The sequence below is a fragment of the Plectropomus leopardus genome, chromosome 12 (genome assembly GCF_008729295.1).
Source record: "Plectropomus leopardus isolate mb chromosome 12, YSFRI_Pleo_2.0, whole genome shotgun sequence".
Classification (NCBI taxonomy): Eukaryota; Metazoa; Chordata; class Actinopteri; order Perciformes; family Serranidae; genus Plectropomus; species Plectropomus leopardus.
In genome coordinates this window covers 2,893,491-2,914,228 of record NC_056474.1, presented here as the reverse complement: position 1 = coordinate 2,914,228, position 20,738 = coordinate 2,893,491, and the positions used below count along the sequence as shown (strand labels likewise).

The window sequence follows — 20,738 nt, the reverse complement described above, 5'->3', positions numbered from 1 at the left end:
CTCAATTTACATAGATATTAAATACAGTTAAATATGCAAATCTTTACCATGTTACCTGCTGTGACTAGATCAACAAATTGACTGACCACTTCAGTGCTAGTTGGATCTCATCCAAGGTATTCCTGAAGCCTCATGGAGTGAGACGTATTCAAGTAGTAGTTTACTTATAAATACCATCACTGTTTTATACATGTACACAGCAGCTATGCTGTGGATTAAACACTGGTGTATAATCACCTGAAAACAAGAATCTTTGCATTTTTGTTACCTTAGAAGGACAAGTATATATCTACATATGAGGGGTGATAACAGTTAATCGACGATCGTTAAGAATTTAACGGAATGTGAAATTTAATCTATCAACTGATGTAATGCTGTTAAAGTATATGCAATACACAGCTGTGAGTATTGCTTGAGTTTTGTATTGTGAGTAATGTTATCTGGTATTGTTTGAAATAAGAGAAGTTTTAAAGCTGTTTTTCTTTTTCAAACAACGATTCATCGATTAATCAATTGTTAATTTTACCAATAATTAAGAAAAGTGCTTATGATTTGCAACCTTACTACATACGAAGCAGGTCTTCTTCCACCAAGTCTGCCATGCTATTTCTACAGTAGCCAAGAACGGACAAATCAAACACTGGCTCTAGATCGAGCCATTTGTGTTTTTGCATCAGTCACTGTAGTTCTCCTACACGCTTGGCACACAAGAGAAGTTTCACTTAGCTGCAATCTGCAGCCTCACCTCTAGATGCTACTACATAAACAGAGATGTGAAAAAAAAAAAAAAAAAAAGTTGTGGTTTTGCAGGAAGTCGTGTGCTGAAACACCCTACCTATTTCCCTGTTTCCTGTATTTATTCAGATGAGCTAATCATCTCATAGCTCTAGTTTCACATCTAATGAACAGATATAAGAGTGATATCAATCGTTTCATGCAGTCAAAAAAAGCAAGTTTTTCAAATGTCAAACCATTCCAATAAAAGACTTTCACCCACTGAGTTCGATCTGCTGTTTCTTAAGCTGTTCAATCGATAGGATTATTTTTTGCCTATTTTTAAAGCTCTAATGTAGAATCCCCTAAACACACTGTGCCACAATGACATTGGCTAAGATATACCGGCTGTTACCAGGCAACACTTTGGTTTCTGTGTGTGGTAGCAGGAAGCTAACAGCTTGCACCATGACACCACTCTACAGCAGGACCACCTGCCCACCTGCTACCCTGCAAACCACCTGCAGCAGCAGTATCTGTTGCAGATGTCTGCTGGGACCTGCAGGTCGGCCCGTCCTGTGCAGATCTTAAACTGCCGGTTTGTAAAACAGAGTCAGAGAAGGAAACGCTGTTGGCTTACTCAGCATTATCACAGAGAAAACGCCGACTCATGTTTCCAAGGACATGTGCAAACTACTAAAACACCTTGCATTTTACTATTCTCATAAGCTACATGCACAAATACTAAAGGGTTTCCCACACATGGTCATGGACAAAACTTTTCCATGACTTTTCAAGATCCCCAATTTTTTTTGGTCTTGCTTCACTGCCCGGCGTCTTTTCCAAACATATAAGATTCAAATTCTATTCAAACACAATTTCAGCATCCCACATAATGTGTTCAAAAACCTTCAGATATTTGAAAATCCAATAATATTTTCTGTTTTTACAGTTTTTGGCTATGATAAATGGTGTCATTTTGATAATTAAAAAAAAAAACATGCCTTTCAAAAATTTAAGAAACAAAATCACCCAAATTTTTAAGTTTTCCCCAAATTTTTGGGGTGCCAAAAATCTAAAGAAAAAAAAACTAAAACTTTTAAAAGAACACATGCTTTCCAAACAAGTTTTCTATGAATATCGCAAAAAAAGAAAAAAAATTAAAAATTAAAAATCATCAGGGAAAATTTAAAATCTTTCTTGATGAACAAATAAACAAAAATTTAACATATTAGAGCTGCATTACACTGTCAGCTACAGAAAATAAATTCAGTTACGTTACATTAATGTAACTTTTGATGACTTTCACTAGTTTCATCACCTTTCCAGGTCTGGAAAATGTGACTGTGAAATTCCATGACTTTTCCAGGTTTTCCATGACTGTGGGAACCCCATCACTACAAAAATGTCCATAATCAATAACATTAGACGTAGATACACAATGCTATCATTAACAAAGTGCAATGCACATATGAGAGGGAAATGGAAAAAGAAAATGCACAAACTGGGATTTAAAAAGAAGTTAAAACTTTCCATGGAATCAAACTAATTAAAAAAGCCTGAAAATATTCTGCACAGAAAACACGTGATAATTATAGCCTACATCTCCCTAATACACATTATTCATTATGGATCTTTCCCTCTCTCTCACTCACTCACTTTCTGCTGCTCGGGATATTATGTTTCATGATAAGCTTACAAAAAGCTTTTTGTACAGGCTCCACTTGGTATTTCTTTGTTTGTTGAGCAGCAGACTCAACCTTAACATACTATTAAAACAAAGCAATTTCCAAGCTTTGTCTGATAGTGGAATATCGTGAACATCGTGAGTCATGAATGAAACAGCTATGAGTCAGAGGGGTATGGTGTGAACTGACAGGGGGGATTTTTTGTGCAGTCAACATCAGGGAAATATCAAGTAGATTCGTGGGTTTCCATCTAACACCCCTTTCTGAGCACCTCCTTGCAAAGAGGAAAAGCTATTTCTCTACTTATTTTTCAAACTGAACCATATTTTTCCATGTTTTGTATCTAAGTGACAAATTAAAACAACTTTTTCTGAAATTGAGCCACAAGACTGTAGCTGGCAGTAGCAAAATGGGCTGTAATGTAACCACTCGAGGCATATTTGCACCCTCATTTACACTTTAAGCTGTTGTTTTTGCCACTGACGGGCTCAGATTGTTATTGGTTTGGCAGCATGATGTTAAGGATCCCTATAAGGATAGACTTTTTTGTTATAAGGAGTAAGATCCTTTTTGTTTAACCAGAAACAGCTCAAAAATCCCCACAGCCAAACCCACAGTTAAAGAAACATTATTTTTGCGTCTACAGAGCCAGCATATTTTCACATCTAACTGAGTGAATTAAGGGTGTATTTCAACCAAACCAATGTTGTTCAGTGTTGGAACAATGGAAAGACTGACCGAGATGGAGTACATCAATTATTCCAATATTTTTGACCAAATACCTCACTATCGACATTGAGATGGCAATACTGTAGGGGTAAATATTGGTGATTTAAATTAGTTTTGAATTACATTAGTTCACTGTAATGCAGCATTTGAAACTAGGAAAAGACAACATTTACGATATTGTGATGTCCAAAACCTAAGACATATCTACCCTCATATTTCGATATCAATGTAGTATTGACATATTGACTAACCCTACTGTCAGCTTTGAATGAAGTGGGTTTTTTCGTTTGTTTTTGTTTTTTTGTGAATGACAAAATTGCTGTTTTTTGGTGGGTTTGTCGAGAGCTATATGGGGGCTCTGATTCTTTAACAAAAAGGTCTATCATTGTAAGGATCCTTTCAATAATTTTGTCAAACACTTAAAATAACAATCTGAGCCTGTCAGTTGCAATAGTAAGCACTTTCAATGACATAAATAAGATAAAAAATGAAAAATAAATTGATACACAGTTCCATAATTCCCCATCAATGCTGCACTGAAGCCTGCTCTGCCGCTGACATCTGCAGCCCTCTCTCTCAGTACTGAAACAATTTCAAAAATTGTCACGTAGACACAAAAACATGGAGAATAGGTCAAAAAAATTCAAGTCACCTTTTAACTTGGAAACAAAAACTGGAATTGATTAGTCCATTCAATAAAGCACCACTCAAACATATTGATTAAAACTGTGTGGTTGCGATATGCAAACCATGTTTTCAAACAAAACGAAGACAGCAGTGTTCATTTTAAGATGTAGCTTTTTTTTTAAACCTAAACCCATTTACACACAAATAAACAGCAAAGGCCCATCCAAAAACAGCCCTGTTCAATGTTACAACAGGGAGTTGCTATTTTAGTACACAAAGGCCTTAAGACAGGCACTTACAAAGCTGAGTGCTGCTTTCATGACACCAATCATTTTGTAGGTGACAGTTTTTGAAATGGCTCATTTCAAATATTTCATCTAAGAATAAAACTGAATATTTTTCTCCAGCATCACAGAGTGGATTTACATATCAGGGCATGCAAAGCCAGTGTGGTGTATTGAGAAATTCAGCTACTCTGGTTGATGGTGTGAATACATAAACTGCATTTATAAAAGTGTTATCCCCACAAAATTATGCAAATCTGTGTCACATCTAGACAGCCAGGTATCATTTTACGGTGTGTGACTAAAGAGATTTAAAAGCAATGGTTAGCCACTGGGAGCTAAATTTAGGATTGTATTCAGACACAGAAACATACTTCACGTCCAAAATCACTGCTCACAATCTCAGCATAAGCTCTAATGGCCTCCTTACTCTTAACTCCCTGTTGTGTTTGTCGAGTGTATTCACAAGCATGCAAGCTAATGTTTTTAATGTCCCTGAAGAAATCAATATTCAGGAGAAAGCACATACATGCATCTTCATATTCCAGGCAATATTTTTAGATATTGCTGCAGAAAGTGACACTATAGGCCTCTGCAAACTAGCAGAGAAGAGGATTAAAAGCATTGTGCATCCACTTTTTGTAAGAACTTATACATAATATAGGATGCTGTCAATTGAATGTCCTAATTTTCTCAAAATAATAAAGTAATAGATTAATAAATCTATGACCTAAATGGTAAAAAAAATACCTTAGTCCATGCATGAAAGCAGGACTGCAACGGATGATTATTTACATTATCGGCTAATATTTTCACTATGAATGGGCTAATCCTTTAGTCTATTAAATGTCAAAAAATGTGAAAGAAGCTCATCACAATTTTCCAGAACCCAAAGTGGCATCTTCGATTTGCTTCTATTGTCCAGGCCACAGCCCCAAACCAAAAGTCTCTTCATTTACTGTCAAAAATGACAACAAGAATCAGTAAATCCTCACATTTACGAAGCTGAAACCTGCAACATTTCACATTTTTGCTTGAAACATGACTGAAAAGATTATTCAGTTATCAGAACAGCTGGGGATTCATTTTCTTTCAGTCAATTTATCCATCAAACGTTGCAGCTATACATGAAACTATTTGTCATTGTGTTTGTCTCATTTAGCTACACATAAAAGCAGCAACAATGAGGGTAATAAGTCTTATTTCTTATGATGCCAGCTCTCTCTAAAACCTGGATATGCTGGGCATTAGTAAGGCATGATATAATTACTGATTTTAAAATTAGAGATGTGTGGGGTTCGTAGAATCATCCATTAAACGTTTTCACCCTTAATCAGCACCAGAAATACTTGTCAATCAAACTTATTAAAATTATTATTTAATGCAATTGCATTCACCCAGTGTTAATGCTGTTTTAATGATTAGAAAAAACTGAAGATTGATGTTCCTGAAGAATCCGGTTTACAATAAAAAATTTTTTGTTAACTTCTGTTTGTGAATTGTTGTCATGTTTTGTATGATAAAATGACACATTTCATCAGTACTTCAATGTGATTTGGTTGTTGAAATGTGATTAACAACGCTATTTTTGCTAAAAACAGCTCTATTTTTCAGACAATGTTTACCTTTAAAGATTAGACTAGATTTACTAGATTAGATTTAGACTAGTAAATTGATGATAGGACCGTCCCTTTTACACAGAGGTTATGTGATTTGATGTGAATGGACATCGCTTTAAGAATCTATGATAAAGCCATGCAGCATTTTCTTGATGTCCACAACAAATACACACTTGTTTTATCAGCCTCACCTCCACCCTTGCTTCATGCAGTGTGGTATAAAATTTTCACAACATGTCAGTGATTTTTCTCTTGATTTGAACACTCTTGTTATATGTGATACCAATCACACATCAAAATCAGACTTGAGCAATTCTGTTGCTGCAACACCTCACATCATGTGCAGTCTTCCATTTCCTTTAGCCGTGACTCAGTGTATGAATTTCAATGCATCAGAGTTGAAAGCAAATTACAAACTAATGATTTGTGCGCATCATCAATCAGCAAGAATATTTAAATAATTTGGAGCTGAGGTGCAGAAAGCTTGGTTCCTATTATTGCTAGCTATTTTTATGTATTCACAATTTTATGAAAGACACTGAATCTTTTTTTTTCTTATTCACTGCATATGCAGTTTTAAGTTAGTACGGCTATTATTTTTGAGCTGTATCAAAGGTTTAGATATAGTAAGGATACTTGTCAATATTGTAAATACTGCCATCATTATTTTGAATGTTATTAATTTATTCTTTTATTTTTTTTGTAGATTTCCTGTTTTCTTGTTTTTCATTCTTTTTTGCCTTGGATTTTAAACTATATGTTATATGATGTAATGTTTACATCATGATGAAGAGCTGTTGTGACCCTGGTACTGGCTAATGGGGATGAATACATTTTGGCCAAGTGGTGACACAGAAGGGTCTAGCTGTCAACTTTTTGTTCCTTACAAGATGTAGTCGGCCAAAATGGTCATTTTATAATCCAGATTATTTCATTGTAAAAAAAAATAACCAAGTAAACACATATTAATTTATGTATCAGCAACCTCTAACCCATAGCTTCTATTAATAGGTATGTTCACCAACAGAGGCATGCATACATTTCCTCTAACTCAACTGAACAGTGTACAAAGGGGGGCGTACCTTTGAGAGCATAAACAATATGTGACAATATCACAACCTTTGAGCTTAATATTAAAATTCTCAGCCAGCTTTCTGCATAATGATATTGGGACGAGCAAACTCCAACAGAGACGATAACGCCTGCCTATGTCTACGCAATCATTCAAGCAGTGTTAACCTACATTGCACTTTTGACAACAAGCAGGGAGAAGCGATCTGATGTGTTATCACACCAAACTGTGGGCTTTCTCAGGACCACAGTCAAAAAATTACCAAGCTGGAGCACAGCGGGGTTTCTGGTGTGTGTGCTGCTCTGGCAACAGACGTTGCTTTTCACACCGGACCATTCAACCTGGTGATGGTCTGAGCTCACGCTCTCGCCCACATTAACTGAACACATTCTCACCGTGGCAAAGAGATTTATTGTGAGTAACTCTTCAGGCTAGAAATCCCCCAAAATGATTTAATATTTTATGCACGTTGGGCCATGGATCATTGGGATTTTGTCTGAGGGAGACCACAAACCTGAGGAAACTTTGCTGTTGTGCATGCACTGAATGCAAATGTTACAGTATTTTTACGAGATAACACTGTAGTAATAATGACCAGCTTCAAAACAGTTACTTCCAATCAATTGAATAAATTAACGAGAGAATCTGCTGCTTGCAATATAGCTGAGACTTGTATTTGATCACTGAGACAAAATTCTGATGACACTTTACACGTTCATTTTTAAGCACATCTAGTTTTCTTTTGTATTTTACTAGGCAGGCACAGAATTTAAGTGATATTTTTTAAATGTTGATAAAACACAATTGCGAGATGACTGCGTTTCCACAGAGTGATGTTTTGCGACTTCTCTGACAATAACATTCCAGTTACCATGGTGATGGACGTTCAAAACATTAGCAGGTTTATTTCTATTGAAGCCACCGCACTAGCCGTCATTATTTCAAATCAAAGGCGACGTAGGCTTGTTCTGCGAGCAATAACAGAAAGGCAAGACCCTTATACGTGGGAGCGACCACTTATGAGGGATTTCTGGGGGGTGATAGTCCACGATTTCACAGAGGCACTGTCGATTCAAAACTTCCAGATGGTCCCCTCGACTTTTGAACAGTTACGTGATGCAATAACAGCTCTTGTAGCGCCTGCTGCATCATGAGGGAGCCAGTTCCTACTGACAAGCAAATAGCCATAGCATCATGTGACCTAGAAAAGCTGAAAAGGTGTCTCTGTTGCAGTTTGCAAAATATGGCTTTTTCACTGAAATTACCACCTTATGCAAGTGCAAAAACTTTTCTTTTTTTTGAAAAACTGACATTTTATATTTGCAATTTCAATTTGTGCAATTTGAGGGTTAATGGAAACCCACCTACTGTTATGTCAAGAGCTGATTATTTCAGACAACTAAAGATCAACACTGTAAGAGAGAAAAGGAGACGTTTTAAGATCTTAAATTGGGATTGAATTGGAAGGATATTTCTCGGGAGCTGATTTTATGAAAATAATTGTCAAAATCTCACATTGATGTTACAGTGCTCACATTGATGAGCTCAGTTGTGTCTAGGAGACAAAGGCCGAACAAAGAAGAGTTCTTATTTTGAATTTTCCTTTCCTTTGTGTTAACCCCAGTTTGGGAGCCACTGCTTCTGACTCATACTTTGCCTGACACTGATTTAACATTCAGTCTGAGTATGCAAAAGGCAGCTTGCACCACGCATTTGATTACAAGCAAATGATCCATGCACATGCTCTGGTGCCCTGTTTTCAGCACTGTAGAAAGCAGACACATGATATCTGCATCGAGAGTACTACACATCTCGAGTCTGCAATGTTTTGTGTTTTCCCTCTAAAAGTCTTTAAGGACTTGACCTATATAGTGATATCCACTAATAAGCAACCAAACAGTTGGAGTCTACATTAGTTGCTCATGGGAAAGGTGGGCTGCTAAAAGAGGGAGGCATGGCAAATAAATGTTTAAGCAATTAAGCAATTAAGGGGAAGGTATGTCAAAATCATCTTTAAAAAAAAGCAATCACAAAAATTACACAATTTATCATAGCTAGCAACTTTAAAAAGAGAAAATATCATTGGATTTTCACATTTCCAATGAGCCCTGAAACATCATGTGAGTCGAAGGCTTTTATAACCACATCTGAGCTTAAAATAGTGATATTTCATCAATATAACTTTATATTAGTCTGGTTCGATCAATTTTACTATTTCATTTTATTTTTTATTGATGTGAACTTAGGTGTGTTTTAACATGGTTGCTGTTTGTACAGGGTTCCTACAGCTCAAGGCAAATCCAATTTAATAATTTTTAAGACTTTTGTAATGCCACTCAGAATGAAATTTAAGACCAATTTTACAATAACCAAAACTGAAAAAAAATGACCCATGAACCAACCTTTCTTTCTTTCTTTACCTTTCTTGTCCAAATGTTTATTGTTACATAAAACATCACATTTTAAGTTCACTGAAAAAAATTGATATGGTTAGATTTGGGAAAAACCTAGCATGTATTGGTGAATTCTATCATTGATTTTGTGTGTCTCACTCTGAGATTAATCCACTGTTCATCGTAAAGAGTTTAAGAGGAGGATGATTTTCATTTATTTATTTAATTGAAAACAAGTTTCTGATTATTTTAAGATTTTACCATGCAATGTCAGAAAAGGCACGTTTGAAAAAGAGATTTAAGACTTTTGAAAGATTGATTCAAGACATTTTAATACCAATTAAGGCCTTATTTTTAGATTAACCCTTAAACACCTAGATCGGCATCAGTTTTCTTGTGCTGCATTCAGATGCTCTTTCTAGCATGTAAACTTCTTTAACTTGTTTTAATTTCTTTCAAAAACACATTAGAAAAAACAAAAACACCATGAGCAACTTGGCAAAAAAAAAAAAAAAAAGAATAAAGAACAAAATATAAATGACAAGCAATGCGATCAGAAAAAGTGACCAGTCAGTAAACAGTACTCCAATAAAAAACCAATAAATACATAGAGCGCAATGCAGAAAGAAGAACATACAAACACACACATCAAGAAATAATTAGATGTCATGAATTAAATGTAATGATGACTTCAGCACAATGCAGAAAATGTGATTCCCTGAAATTCACAATTGAGTTTTACAGAGATATGATAGTTCTTGCATGGTTTCACAACGTTTTCCTCATAAATAATTTAGGATAAAGCTCGAACACCTTATTTTTGCTCTGTAAGGCACAACCTCACAACACTACATTTCCCACACATCACCGCGGTTTAAATCCCTGCTCAGAGGGGTTTGTGGGACTTGAAGTAGTGCACGTTGCGTTTTAACCGGTTGTACGTCGTCATTTTGTTCCGTAAAAACTACATTAACCAGATATATTTGGTAATCAGACGTTGACTGTTTGGCTCATCCTTGACCGGAGTCGAAATTGGCTTTCTGCTGCATATTGCAGACAAACACCGGGCTAATGAAATAATTATTACACTGGCGAATATGAACTTTGAGGTGAGTTTATATTAGATCAGCCATACGGATTATCATTCATGTTAAATAATATAGTTTATTGGCGCTAAACCGACCAGGGTTTATTAAATAGACCAAATTTATGCTAAAATCTCCCAGATTAAAGAGAAAACAGTCTTCCTCCTTAGATAAGACAAGTGGCAACCAGCTGCAGTGATGCCAAAATTAGGCTGAAGTGTCCCTTTGCTGCACACTTCCTGATCTGCCTTGATTTTTTTTCCCATTAATTGCTTGATATTGTTGTTAAAGATGTGAGGACTCCTTCATGTCATCCTCGTTGGGGCTCAGCATGGCGCAGGAGGAGGACAAACGCAGCCTGGAGGCGAAATTTGTTGCTGCAGTTAAAGTGATCCGGAGTTTGCCTGAAGAAGGTGATGATAGCTGACTTTATTGTCCTGTAACCTGAATGAAAATTGATTATACTGGTGCTCAGCTATGTGTGAAGTGTGTGCTTCTTTGTGTGTAAATACTCCAGGTGATTGACCTACATACATGCAGAGTATTTGAGACCTGTCATTGATAAAGCTGCTGCCAGGATAAGAGCTGATTACCTGAATCAGTCATTTCTTAAGTCTAGTAAAACTCAGCGTAACATTTTGCATATGTTTTCAAGCTGTCCTCCACACGTATGTTTTTCTTTTAATTTCTCAGGTCCTTTCCAGCCGTCTGATGACATGATGCTGATGTTCTACAGTTACTTCAAGCAGGCCACCCTGGGGCCCTGCAACATCCCCAGACCAAGCGGCTTTTGGGACACTCGAGGAAAAGCCAAATGGTACATTATATATTTATTTATAGTTTATTTAAAGGGGCACAGCATATTATTGAACAACAGCATAAAATACATAAATAAATGTAAATATGCCAGTTAGCTGGACTGATAATTTACATCCATAGTTGCTTGGCAGGTAGCAGACAGTAGAAGTATCAAGAAAGGAAGAAAAATGGGGAAAAAAAGACGCAAAAAAATACAATAATTAATACAGAGGATAAACATGCAGTAACTGTAAACTGTATGGCATAAAGTGCATTGTGCAGAGTGCCATATCTATGTGCAAAGTGCAGAATTCAACACGTGTTGGTTGCAGACATGTCTCATGGATCACTGGATAAAAGGACAAGGAGCTATTTTGCAGATACAGTGTATAAGAAGAATCCATTTGTTCATTTTTATTCATTTCAGTTAATTTTAAGTGCTGTAGCTTTTCCAGTCCATCCCACATGGGATTAAAAGACACTGTGATAGTCATCCTCTGGTATTGGATGTACAAAACAAGAAATGTGGATAAAGAAAAGAAACACAAAAAAATGAAAAATAAAACAAAAGAAAACAAAATAAACTACCAAATTTGTATCATCTTGACCAAGATAAAGATTTAGTTTTGCACATAAATAAATACATGTGCATATTTTGAAAAAGTAAACTGAAATCTCAGAGTTGTGAAAAAAATCAATATCTATTTTTAATCTCACAAACAAAGCTTCACACAGTTCACAATAAAAAAACGTATTTTCTATGTCATTTAGACAGCACATTGGACGGATCAGCTTTGTTATTCTAAATTTACATACTTTTGTTACTTCTAATGTACTTGTGATATGTCGGTAATATGCACATTACCTTGTTTTATATATTGTTATATTCCACATCTAAATTCAGAGTTATGGAGTCAGAGCAAGTGCAGTTTCATGTTTTGCAGTAACTTTAAAAAATAAACATTTCAAATGACATGTTTTTATTTATCGCTGCACAATACTGCAGGCCGATCAATCAGATATACGTAATAGATTTCTGCACCATTTGAACCGGCTGTAGCTGCACATTTCCAGTTATTCAGTGTTCACTTTCCCATCTGGGTTCAAATGTTGAAGTGAGACTTTGTGTTTCCAGGGACGCATGGAGCTCTTTAGGAAATATGACAAAGGAGGAAGCCATGAAGAATTATATTGAGAACATCCAGCTGGTAAGTCCTTTCAGTGGAAACTAAAGCTATAAAGAGGCAGTTTGCATAATAATAAAAAAAGTCAATAAACTTGGAACTCACATCTCTCTGTGCATTAATGTTTTTATGTGGTAAGAAAAGTGTGTGTGTGTCTATAACACACACAGTACCAACATGCATGTTTAAAATATATTGTGTGTTTATGGAGGCTAACCGTTTTTCTAATGCAAAAGTTGGTTAGTTTTTTAGTTTTTTTTTTCGGAGTCTTTACAGACACTGCCAATATTTTTATTACGATAATTTTGGGGCTTTTTTGGCCTTTATTAGATAGGACAGCTATTGCATGAAAAAGAGAGAATGAGAAGGGATGACATGCAACAAAGGGCCAAGAGGGGAATCAAACCCGCGGCTGCTGCAGCAAAACATAACCTTTGAACATGGGGTGCCCGCTCTATTTGGTGAGCTAGTGAGTGCCCCCAGCATGTGGCTTTCTTTGAACTGTAATAACTGTGTTTTAGGCAGTTAATGTTTGAGAGGCTATGACGTCACCAACCAGTTAGAGCGTTTACTGGTCCGGTGCGGCGCAGTGCATTCTGGTGGTTGTCTGGTTGTTTTCTCTGGTTATGTAGCACCATTTTCAAAATTATTTGTGTCTTTTTTGCTGAGTAGACCGCCTTAAATAACAACAGAAACTGCCTTTGTAAATTTTGTATTTTTTTCACCTGAGTGGCGTTCAGGCACAACAGCAGCTGTTTTTAATCAGCTTTAATTAACTTTTCCATCGGACTGAATCAGTCCGCCTTTTCTATGTGTAATTATATCTAATTAACTTGTTTTCTTTTGACTTGTTGACAGTTTTGCCACACCTGTTTTTGCAAAAGCAAGCATCTTGTTGTGACAATTTGAAATTACGTTGAAATGGATTGGGAGAATATGCATAAACGGGTATTATTTGTGCGTTATGTCAGATTTTGGAGACCATTCCGATCTCAGATGAAGTGTCAGACCTGATTCAGAAGCTGGATAACTTCTACGCAGAGGTAGACGGAAGAGGAGAGGAAGATGAAGAAAATGTGGTGGACAGGAGAGCCTTCACCAGGCCTTTTGCAAATCATTCAGGTAAAAAACACGATCAGAGATGGCAGAATAAAAACAGAATACAGTCCAAGGAGAAAACTGCTGCTCAGGTGGGATTTAGTGCTGATGTTAATTCTCTTTGTTAGTCACACAGACGACATTTTTTCTGTACTGAGCCTGTCTTACTTGTGTTTTTATCATTAGATGAGCTGATCAGACAGTGTCACAAACCAACAATGGAAGGCAAGTCTTTGTTGTTTGCAGTAGCAGTGGAGTTTGATAGACTGTTCCCGCAGTGTATTTTAAGCGTATTTTAATAGAATTCAGTTGCTTTGTTTGACTGATAAAACACAGATGAGTGCATGTTGTCTTTGGCTTCAAATGCAGGAACTGATGGATTCTTAGATAGATGAAAATCTCTTGTTTTCTTGTTTGCACTGTGGTTAGAGTGTCAGTTGTTTGCTCACGTCGTAATTTGCACTCTGTGGTGTAGATGTAGAAGCCGTGAGGTGCAAAATGTTCTGTCAGCCGACTGTGTGTGTGTCTTTACTCTGTGTGGATGTACAACGTGCAGCACGAGCTGTGCCAAAGAGTTAATCACGAGTGTTTCCCTCATCGCTCAGGCTATGGGGATCTGTGGGATGATATACAAAACCTCCAGGAAAATGACAGCAGTGCTCATGGCGTAAGTGTCAGTAGCGAGGAGGCAGAGGGAAGCAAAGAAAATAGTGAAGTGGAGAGAAATGAGGAGAGTAGTGATTGGAGGAAAAGTGAGGAAGAGGAGAATGGGGATGAAGAAGACAATACTGACGACGAAGACAAGGAGGAAGAGGAGGAGGAGGAAAAAGGTACCATCTGTAGTTATTATTGTAGTTACTGTTGTAGCTGTTTTGTGCTGTGATATTTGCTGTGTTGTGAAACTTACACTCTGCTGTTTTTAACATCATTTAAAGGGTGAAGCTGTTGAATTTTTATAGTGAATTTTTCTTGAAAGAATACTTCATCCCCCAAATGATCATTTGTATGTCAATTACTCGCCTTGTGTTACGCTAAGAAATCTTTTCTGGTGAATGAATTCTCCGAAAATTCTTGATGAATTAAGTAATCGGGGTCCATATATAACAACAGCTTAACTAGGCCCACATCAAAACATCTTTTTACAATCCCACAATTCTTCAATAATTACATTTACACCATAAATTGACGCCCTTTGAATTAATTTTGCATGTAGTTTCTATTAAAAGTAATTGAATGTGATGTGTTTTGAATACACACATATGAATGAGAGCAGTATTTCAGTGAGATAAAGAAAACTGTAATTCGCACTAACTACATCCACGGAGCGAGATATGGCTAGAAACATTAAAAAAAAAAAAGAACTGCACTTTTTAATTATTCTTTGTCATACTCTCACTCTTTCTCGCCTGTGTACTCTCTCAGACTGGAGGCCCAATCCGAGGCTGCTGATGGTGGACAAGAGGTGGAGGTCCGACACCAGGGGCTCCAGCAGCAGCGTGGAGCCCAGCATGTCCTCCCCGACCAACGGGACGCACAGCTCCCTCAACAGCGAGGTGGAGGAGGAGGAGCTGAGCTGCTCCATAGAGCCCAGTGTGCAGTACGACTCCTACATGCACTTTAACGGACACCTGAGTGGTAAGAGTACACATTATATAATACTGCATGTATATAAAAGCACAGTATTTGACAATGTGTATCTCAAACTAGTTTAATAATGACATTGCTCTTCTAGATTCATTTAGTGTAAAACTTTAACCCTTTGAAACCTTAGCTTCCTTCAGTAAATGGGAGGAAGACCCAAAAATTAGAAGGAAAAAAAAATCATCAAAAAGTACAAGAAGATACCTGAAAGTTTGTTTTTGGTTTTTTTTTATCTGAAAGACATTTTACCCTAAAAAACAGAAAATCTCAAACTGTTACGTTTTTGCAATTTGTCATACCAAGATGGTCACTGACTTTTTTTTTTTTTTGTTAACAAAAAAACGCACCAATTTGCTCAGATTTTAAAGGTTTAACTTAAAGGTTTAACTATGTAAGAAAGGCATCTGAAAGCAGCACAAGAAAAGTGATGTTGCTCCAGGTTTCAAGGTGTTCAAATATTAAGATATGGTGAAACATTTTAAATATCACATAAATACAACAAATAAATGTTTATTATGTGTAAGTACTTTAAAAAAACGACATCATTTAGCATATTGTCTGTGTTCAGGTCACAGCGATGCCGTTCATGAGAAAAATCACAGATCCACAGACTCGGATAACGAGGAATTTTGTGACTCACTCATTAAATTTCTGTTTTACTTTAATTCATTACCCCCCTCTCTTGCGGGTGCACCACATTAAAGAATTAACTTGACACAGATATCAACTTTATTTTTAAGCCCTAAATGAGATGATGCCACTCTCATTCCTCCATCCTAAATACGTAGCCATAACCAGAAGAAGTGGACGCAGAGGGAAAGAGCTGCCTAATTATTATTCAACAAAACTATTATAGTAAATCTTTTGGGAAGTGACGGATTCCTTTAATAGAGAGAGATGAGAAAGATATTCATTTTCTCATGTATTTCCTAAAAATGTCAAACTATTCCTTTAATGATGGCAACACAACAAAAGAAAGTCATAATGAATTAAAGTAAAACAGAAATTTAATGAGTTTTTAATCTAATGGAGGCTGTTCAAACGGTCTAACTTTTTTTTCAAGCAAAAACAGAGAAAAGTGCGCACACGTCAGCTCCCCTTGCAGCTTTTATTGAGCTAAATGTTCTTCAGACTTGATAAACAATAAATATAAAGCAACCATCTCATATAAGCCCAAGCCTCACCTGCATAAAACGCCGCAAATAGTATTTACATAGAAAATACCGTCATCTAATTAAAAAAGAACCCCCCAAAAAAGGCTGTATATAATATCATAGAAATGTAGAAAAACATAAAAATACCTCTCAGCATAACTGACAACCATCAGGCGATCAACCATCATACTTTCAATAATGCTGGATGTAAATAGAGGCGGCTCCATATCTATGCTAACAGTACAACTCAAATAAGATTTCTATAGTCTAACAGCACCATACCCACAGATGAAAGTGTCAAAAAAAGATAATAAAAATAATAATAAAATAAAAAAATACTACAATAGAGAGAGATAAGAAAGGTATCAATTTTCTCATGTGTTCCCTAAAATGTAAAACTATTCCTTTAATCATGGCAACACAACAGAAAGAAAGGCATAACGAATTAAGGTAAAACACAAATTTAATGAGTTTTTAAACTAATGACGGAAGAATAAAGAATATAGTTATACAGTTGCTGTCATGTGAAATCCTATAAAGGAAAACAGAGAAGGGTGCAGAGACCCTCTAGACTCGCCTTATAAAGGCTTTATCTGCTGCTCTTATTGTTTTATTATGTTTTCATTTTCCTTATTGTTACTGAAACAGATACCAATAATGGTATTTTTGTTATTGCTGGACTAAAAATGTTGAAGGCTTGAACACTGCTTTGTTGCTGAAGCCAACAAGAATGTTTTATTTTTATTTTTTTGCAATATTGTAGAAAATTGTAACATAACTGTAACAGGAATACTGTCACTGTGCGCCAGTACTTTATACTACTTTACTGTTATTTAAACTAAAGATTTTGAATGCTTGAACGCTTGTTTTTGTCTCTTTTGCCTGGGTTGAATGTGACAAAACCCTTGGCCCCAGCCTGGCCCCCCCAGTGAAACTGGTCTAGAACCGCCACTGAACGGCTGTTTGAACTGTCTAACTTTTTTTTTTCCCAAAACAAGGGGCTGTCTACGTCCAAAATACTGTCAGCTGGATCAGGAGCGGCCTCAGTGAGGCAAAGGGATCTTTGGTTCGAGAGCAGCACCACGCTGAATGGAGGAGAGGATCAAGCCCTCCTGGGAGATTCCTACCTTAAAGACGGGATTAGTACGAGCCAGCACAACAGCTCCTTGTCAAGAAGAGGGAGAGGTGAGACTGTCCACTTTGATTTAAACTGACACTGTGTCCCTAATTAACCTTCCTCCTTACATGTGCTCTTAAATCATCCTCCTAAGCATTCAGAGGCATCAAGCACACTTAAACAGTTTTCATTGTTTTGGTTTCAGGTTCGCAGTCGCCAAGGGCTACCTGCAGCTCTCCGCGGCGCGGCAGCGTCGATGCTGCCTGCTGTTGTGTGCCACAGAGCCGACACACCGGCGGCGTTGCCAGGGGAAACGTCAATGAGCAAATAGCAACAGCTCTGCTGAGGCTGCAGCACGACATGGCCACGGTGCTGCACAGGCTGCACGCTCTGGAGGCGCTGACGGTGTCGCAGGTGAGAGACCAGAGGTGTTAACCACAGTGTTTACCGAAATGTAACATTGTTGACGACAGTGTCCATGACAACATATTATATATAGATTTGTTTTTCAGTCAAGATCATCTTCACCAAGGCAGGAGGATTCCCTACCTGTAGCACAAAAGGTCTTTATTAGATATTTCTACAACATTCATGTTTTTCTGCTCCTTAAAGGTCCAGCGTGCAGGATTTAGGGGCGTCTATTTGCAGAAATAGGCCTATATAATATTCGTAACTATGTTATATAAGTTTAAAATGACTAAAACTGTTCTCTTTTCCTTAGAATAAGCAGTTTATGTCTGCATACAAAGCGAGTCCTCTTCCACAGATCCTGTTATATTTCTACAGTAGCCCAGAACAAACAAACTTAATTTTATCTCTAGTTTGCGACATTCACATTTTCACATTTTTTAATCTGCCAATATAGTTTGCTAATTGTTTGGCGCACAGTAGAAGTTTCAGTCATGAAGTGATTACTCAGGGGTCCTACCGGGCTCAGGCTCAGGCTCAGGGTCTCAGGGGCCCTCGTGACTTTTACTCGAAAAAAGGCCCCCCAGATTAATACTTACTGACCAGGAAGAGATTCAAAATGGCCAAAAAGACACATAAAATATACCACAAACAAAGCAAAACAGAAATCTAGAATATATAGAAGGCAATACAACAACAGAAAGCCAAACAGTCCTATTGGTAGAGTTTGGATAAAATTACAACAAGAGAACAAACAATGCACGATGCAGGACACAAAATGTCAATATAAAATAATACAAATAATAGACCAAAAACAATAGAAGCAAATAAAATCTGATAATAATTGGGATAAATAATAGGGATAAATCTGCAGATAAAAGTAAATAAAATAGGTACACAAAAGCAAGTCTAAAAAAATAGGTTTTAAAAAGTGATTTAAAAGACGTCACTTATTTTACGAGCTATATTTCCTCGTGCAAGTCGTTCGAAAGCACGGTCACCTCTAGTTTTAAGCCTCGACTTTGGATCGGCCAGAAGGGCCCAACCTGAAGATCCAAGGCTGCGAAGTCGCTCATATGGGGTCAATATTTCTGTTATGTAGACTGGATCCAGAAGGGTTTTAAAAGTGATCAGTAAAATCGTAAAATCAACTGTAAAATGAACAGGGAATGGAGGGAAGTGAGGATTGGGGTGATGTGATGTCTGTTAGGGGTGCAAGATGTACATAGTTTCCAGTGAAAGTTATTGAATGTGATGCGTTTTCCCACTAAATGCATCCATATAAATGAGAACATGTGAGATAAAGGGAAAAAAGGAAAATATGTGCACTCTTGTCTGAGATATGCCAAACTCAACGCTAGCTACCACAAATTCCTACACACTGGACCTTTAAGTTGTAATTTTATGACCGAGTTGTGTCCAATCATGTAACAGACAGTCACTTTAATTAAAGTTTCTGTTTTTGCAGTTCCTGAGACCGTCCTGGTGGCCTTTTGACTTCTCTCCACTCACAGCAGTGCTGACTGCTCTCTGGCCTCTGATTTCTCATTGGCTCGTGCAGCTTTATTTACAGCGGAGGAGAAGGTGAGCCGAAAACCAAAAAATGTCGATTATCACTAATTACTTTTTGCTTTATAGCCACACTGCAGACTACCAAAACTCAGTTTGACCTTTTCTCCTGACAGGAAAATCCCCTGAGAACATGAATTTGGGATGATTTTTGCACTTTTGTTGCTCTGTGGCTTTTTCAAGCCACCAACACAGACGGAGTATAAAGAGGCGCCTATTGAAACGGAAAGGCTACCTTTGATAAAAGAACGACCGCACTGGAGTGTAAAGGGAAACTCTACATCATAATGTAGCATTTTGACTTCACAGATACTTTTTAGGTGTTAAAGAAAGGGGGGATTTGTGCATTATAGACGCCGGCACATTTTCTTTGTTACAGTGAGCGTAGCATTAGGAGGTGATCTTATTTATGACATGTTTCACAGATCACCGGGAACTCATTATACACAAAACTCACATAACTGAGTCATCTTTTAATAAAAATGAATTCACAATCATACAGTAGACTTTATGTGATGCCCGACTGTCACCGTCAGTTATTTTACTATTGCACATTTCTTTTTATCTTTTTGTCAAACATTATTTTTTTCCTGATAACTAAGGACTTTTATATTTATTGTTCAAAATATAGAAATATTTTAGGCGCATTTCTGAATAGACCAAATAGACATAGAGGTCAATATTGTTATTTATGTGTGAATGTGTATGTTTAATTTATTGCTTCACCGAAACTGTATCAAAGATTGCACTTTTGCAGAAGAGACACAAAGTATAAGGACAATCCATATATTCATTCTTGTTAGCTGTATAGTGGAAATTAAAGGTTTTCTGTTAAAGCCAGGGTGTGGTGCTTTCAAATTGTTTAACATAAGCATATAAAGCAAGTTTTGACATGCAATAAACACATTATTGAGTCAAACACATTTATTGTTGTGAATCTTTGATTTTGATGTTAACAGTTGAAAAAAAATGACTGAATTTTTAATGTATCTAAAGGGGACAGTGCAGTTTATTTCTAAAAGACTGTTGTGTAACTTTGTGTATTCATTTTTGTTTTTAATACCTTCATGACATCCCAGGAGCTAAATATTTTTCATTGAGCCTCTCTGACTGATTGGAAAATTTCATGACCCTCCCCCCAACATAAGTAAACATGAGAAAACATGCCTTTTAAAGCACGTTGACAGGGGCAGGTTTTATTTTTGGGGGGGCCTGGTGCCCCGGCCTAACCGCCCTGCTTTGATTTCACCCATTCTCTAAGTGGAAATGATGGTGGGCTGTTAGCAGCTGAGGAAGTTATACTGTATACTGTGTACTGTTACACTCAAACTATTACAGACTAGTGCAGGTGATGAAGAGTTTCCACCTTATGACCCTGATATCAGCAGAGCAGACAGATTTATCAGCCGACATTTTATTTTAGCCATAAAAGTCAAATGTCACCTGTCCCAGATAAGACTTGAACCAGCAACCTCAGGCACACCAACCACCTGATTTACCCACTGAGCCAAACCTCCGGACACTTTATATGTTTTAGACGCTCTGTTGAACTTAAACT

The 20,738-nt window shown here is 37.0% G+C and overlaps 3 protein-coding genes across 3 annotated transcripts in view; 1 reads left to right on the top strand and 2 right to left on the bottom strand.

The window, feature by feature from the left end:
* LOC121951188 (abl interactor 1-like) overlaps nucleotides 1-3,345 on the bottom strand; it is a 30,540-nt gene extending 27,195 nt beyond the window's left edge. The window contains exon 1 of the mRNA XM_042497426.1: nucleotides 3,340-3,345. Within this exon, the coding sequence (XP_042353360.1) occupies nucleotides 3,340-3,345 (6 nt within the window). The remainder of the gene's footprint in view (nucleotides 1-3,339) is intronic.
* A 6,314-nt stretch (nucleotides 3,346-9,659) lies between these two features.
* On the top strand, nucleotides 9,660-20,103 carry LOC121951901 (acyl-CoA-binding domain-containing protein 5A-like). The gene is made up of 13 exons (XM_042498391.1): nucleotides 9,660-10,624; nucleotides 10,905-11,028; nucleotides 12,145-12,217; nucleotides 13,165-13,315; nucleotides 13,478-13,516; nucleotides 13,897-14,121; nucleotides 14,714-14,926; nucleotides 15,501-15,574; nucleotides 17,064-17,271; nucleotides 17,409-17,617; nucleotides 17,716-17,766; nucleotides 19,080-19,195; nucleotides 19,297-20,103. Exons 1-13 carry the CDS (start codon nucleotides 10,519-10,521, stop codon nucleotides 19,307-19,309), a joined length of 1,602 nt encoding a protein of 533 aa, XP_042354325.1. The 5' UTR covers nucleotides 9,660-10,518; the 3' UTR covers nucleotides 19,310-20,103.
* The window catches only part of LOC121951900 (amyloid beta A4 precursor protein-binding family B member 1-interacting protein-like), a 23,046-nt gene continuing 17,156 nt past the window's right edge, over nucleotides 14,849-20,738 (bottom strand). Inside the window, 1 exon segment of the mRNA XM_042498390.1 lies at nucleotides 14,849-14,919. Within this exon segment, the coding sequence (XP_042354324.1) occupies nucleotides 14,909-14,919 (11 nt within the window). The 3' untranslated portion in view covers nucleotides 14,849-14,908.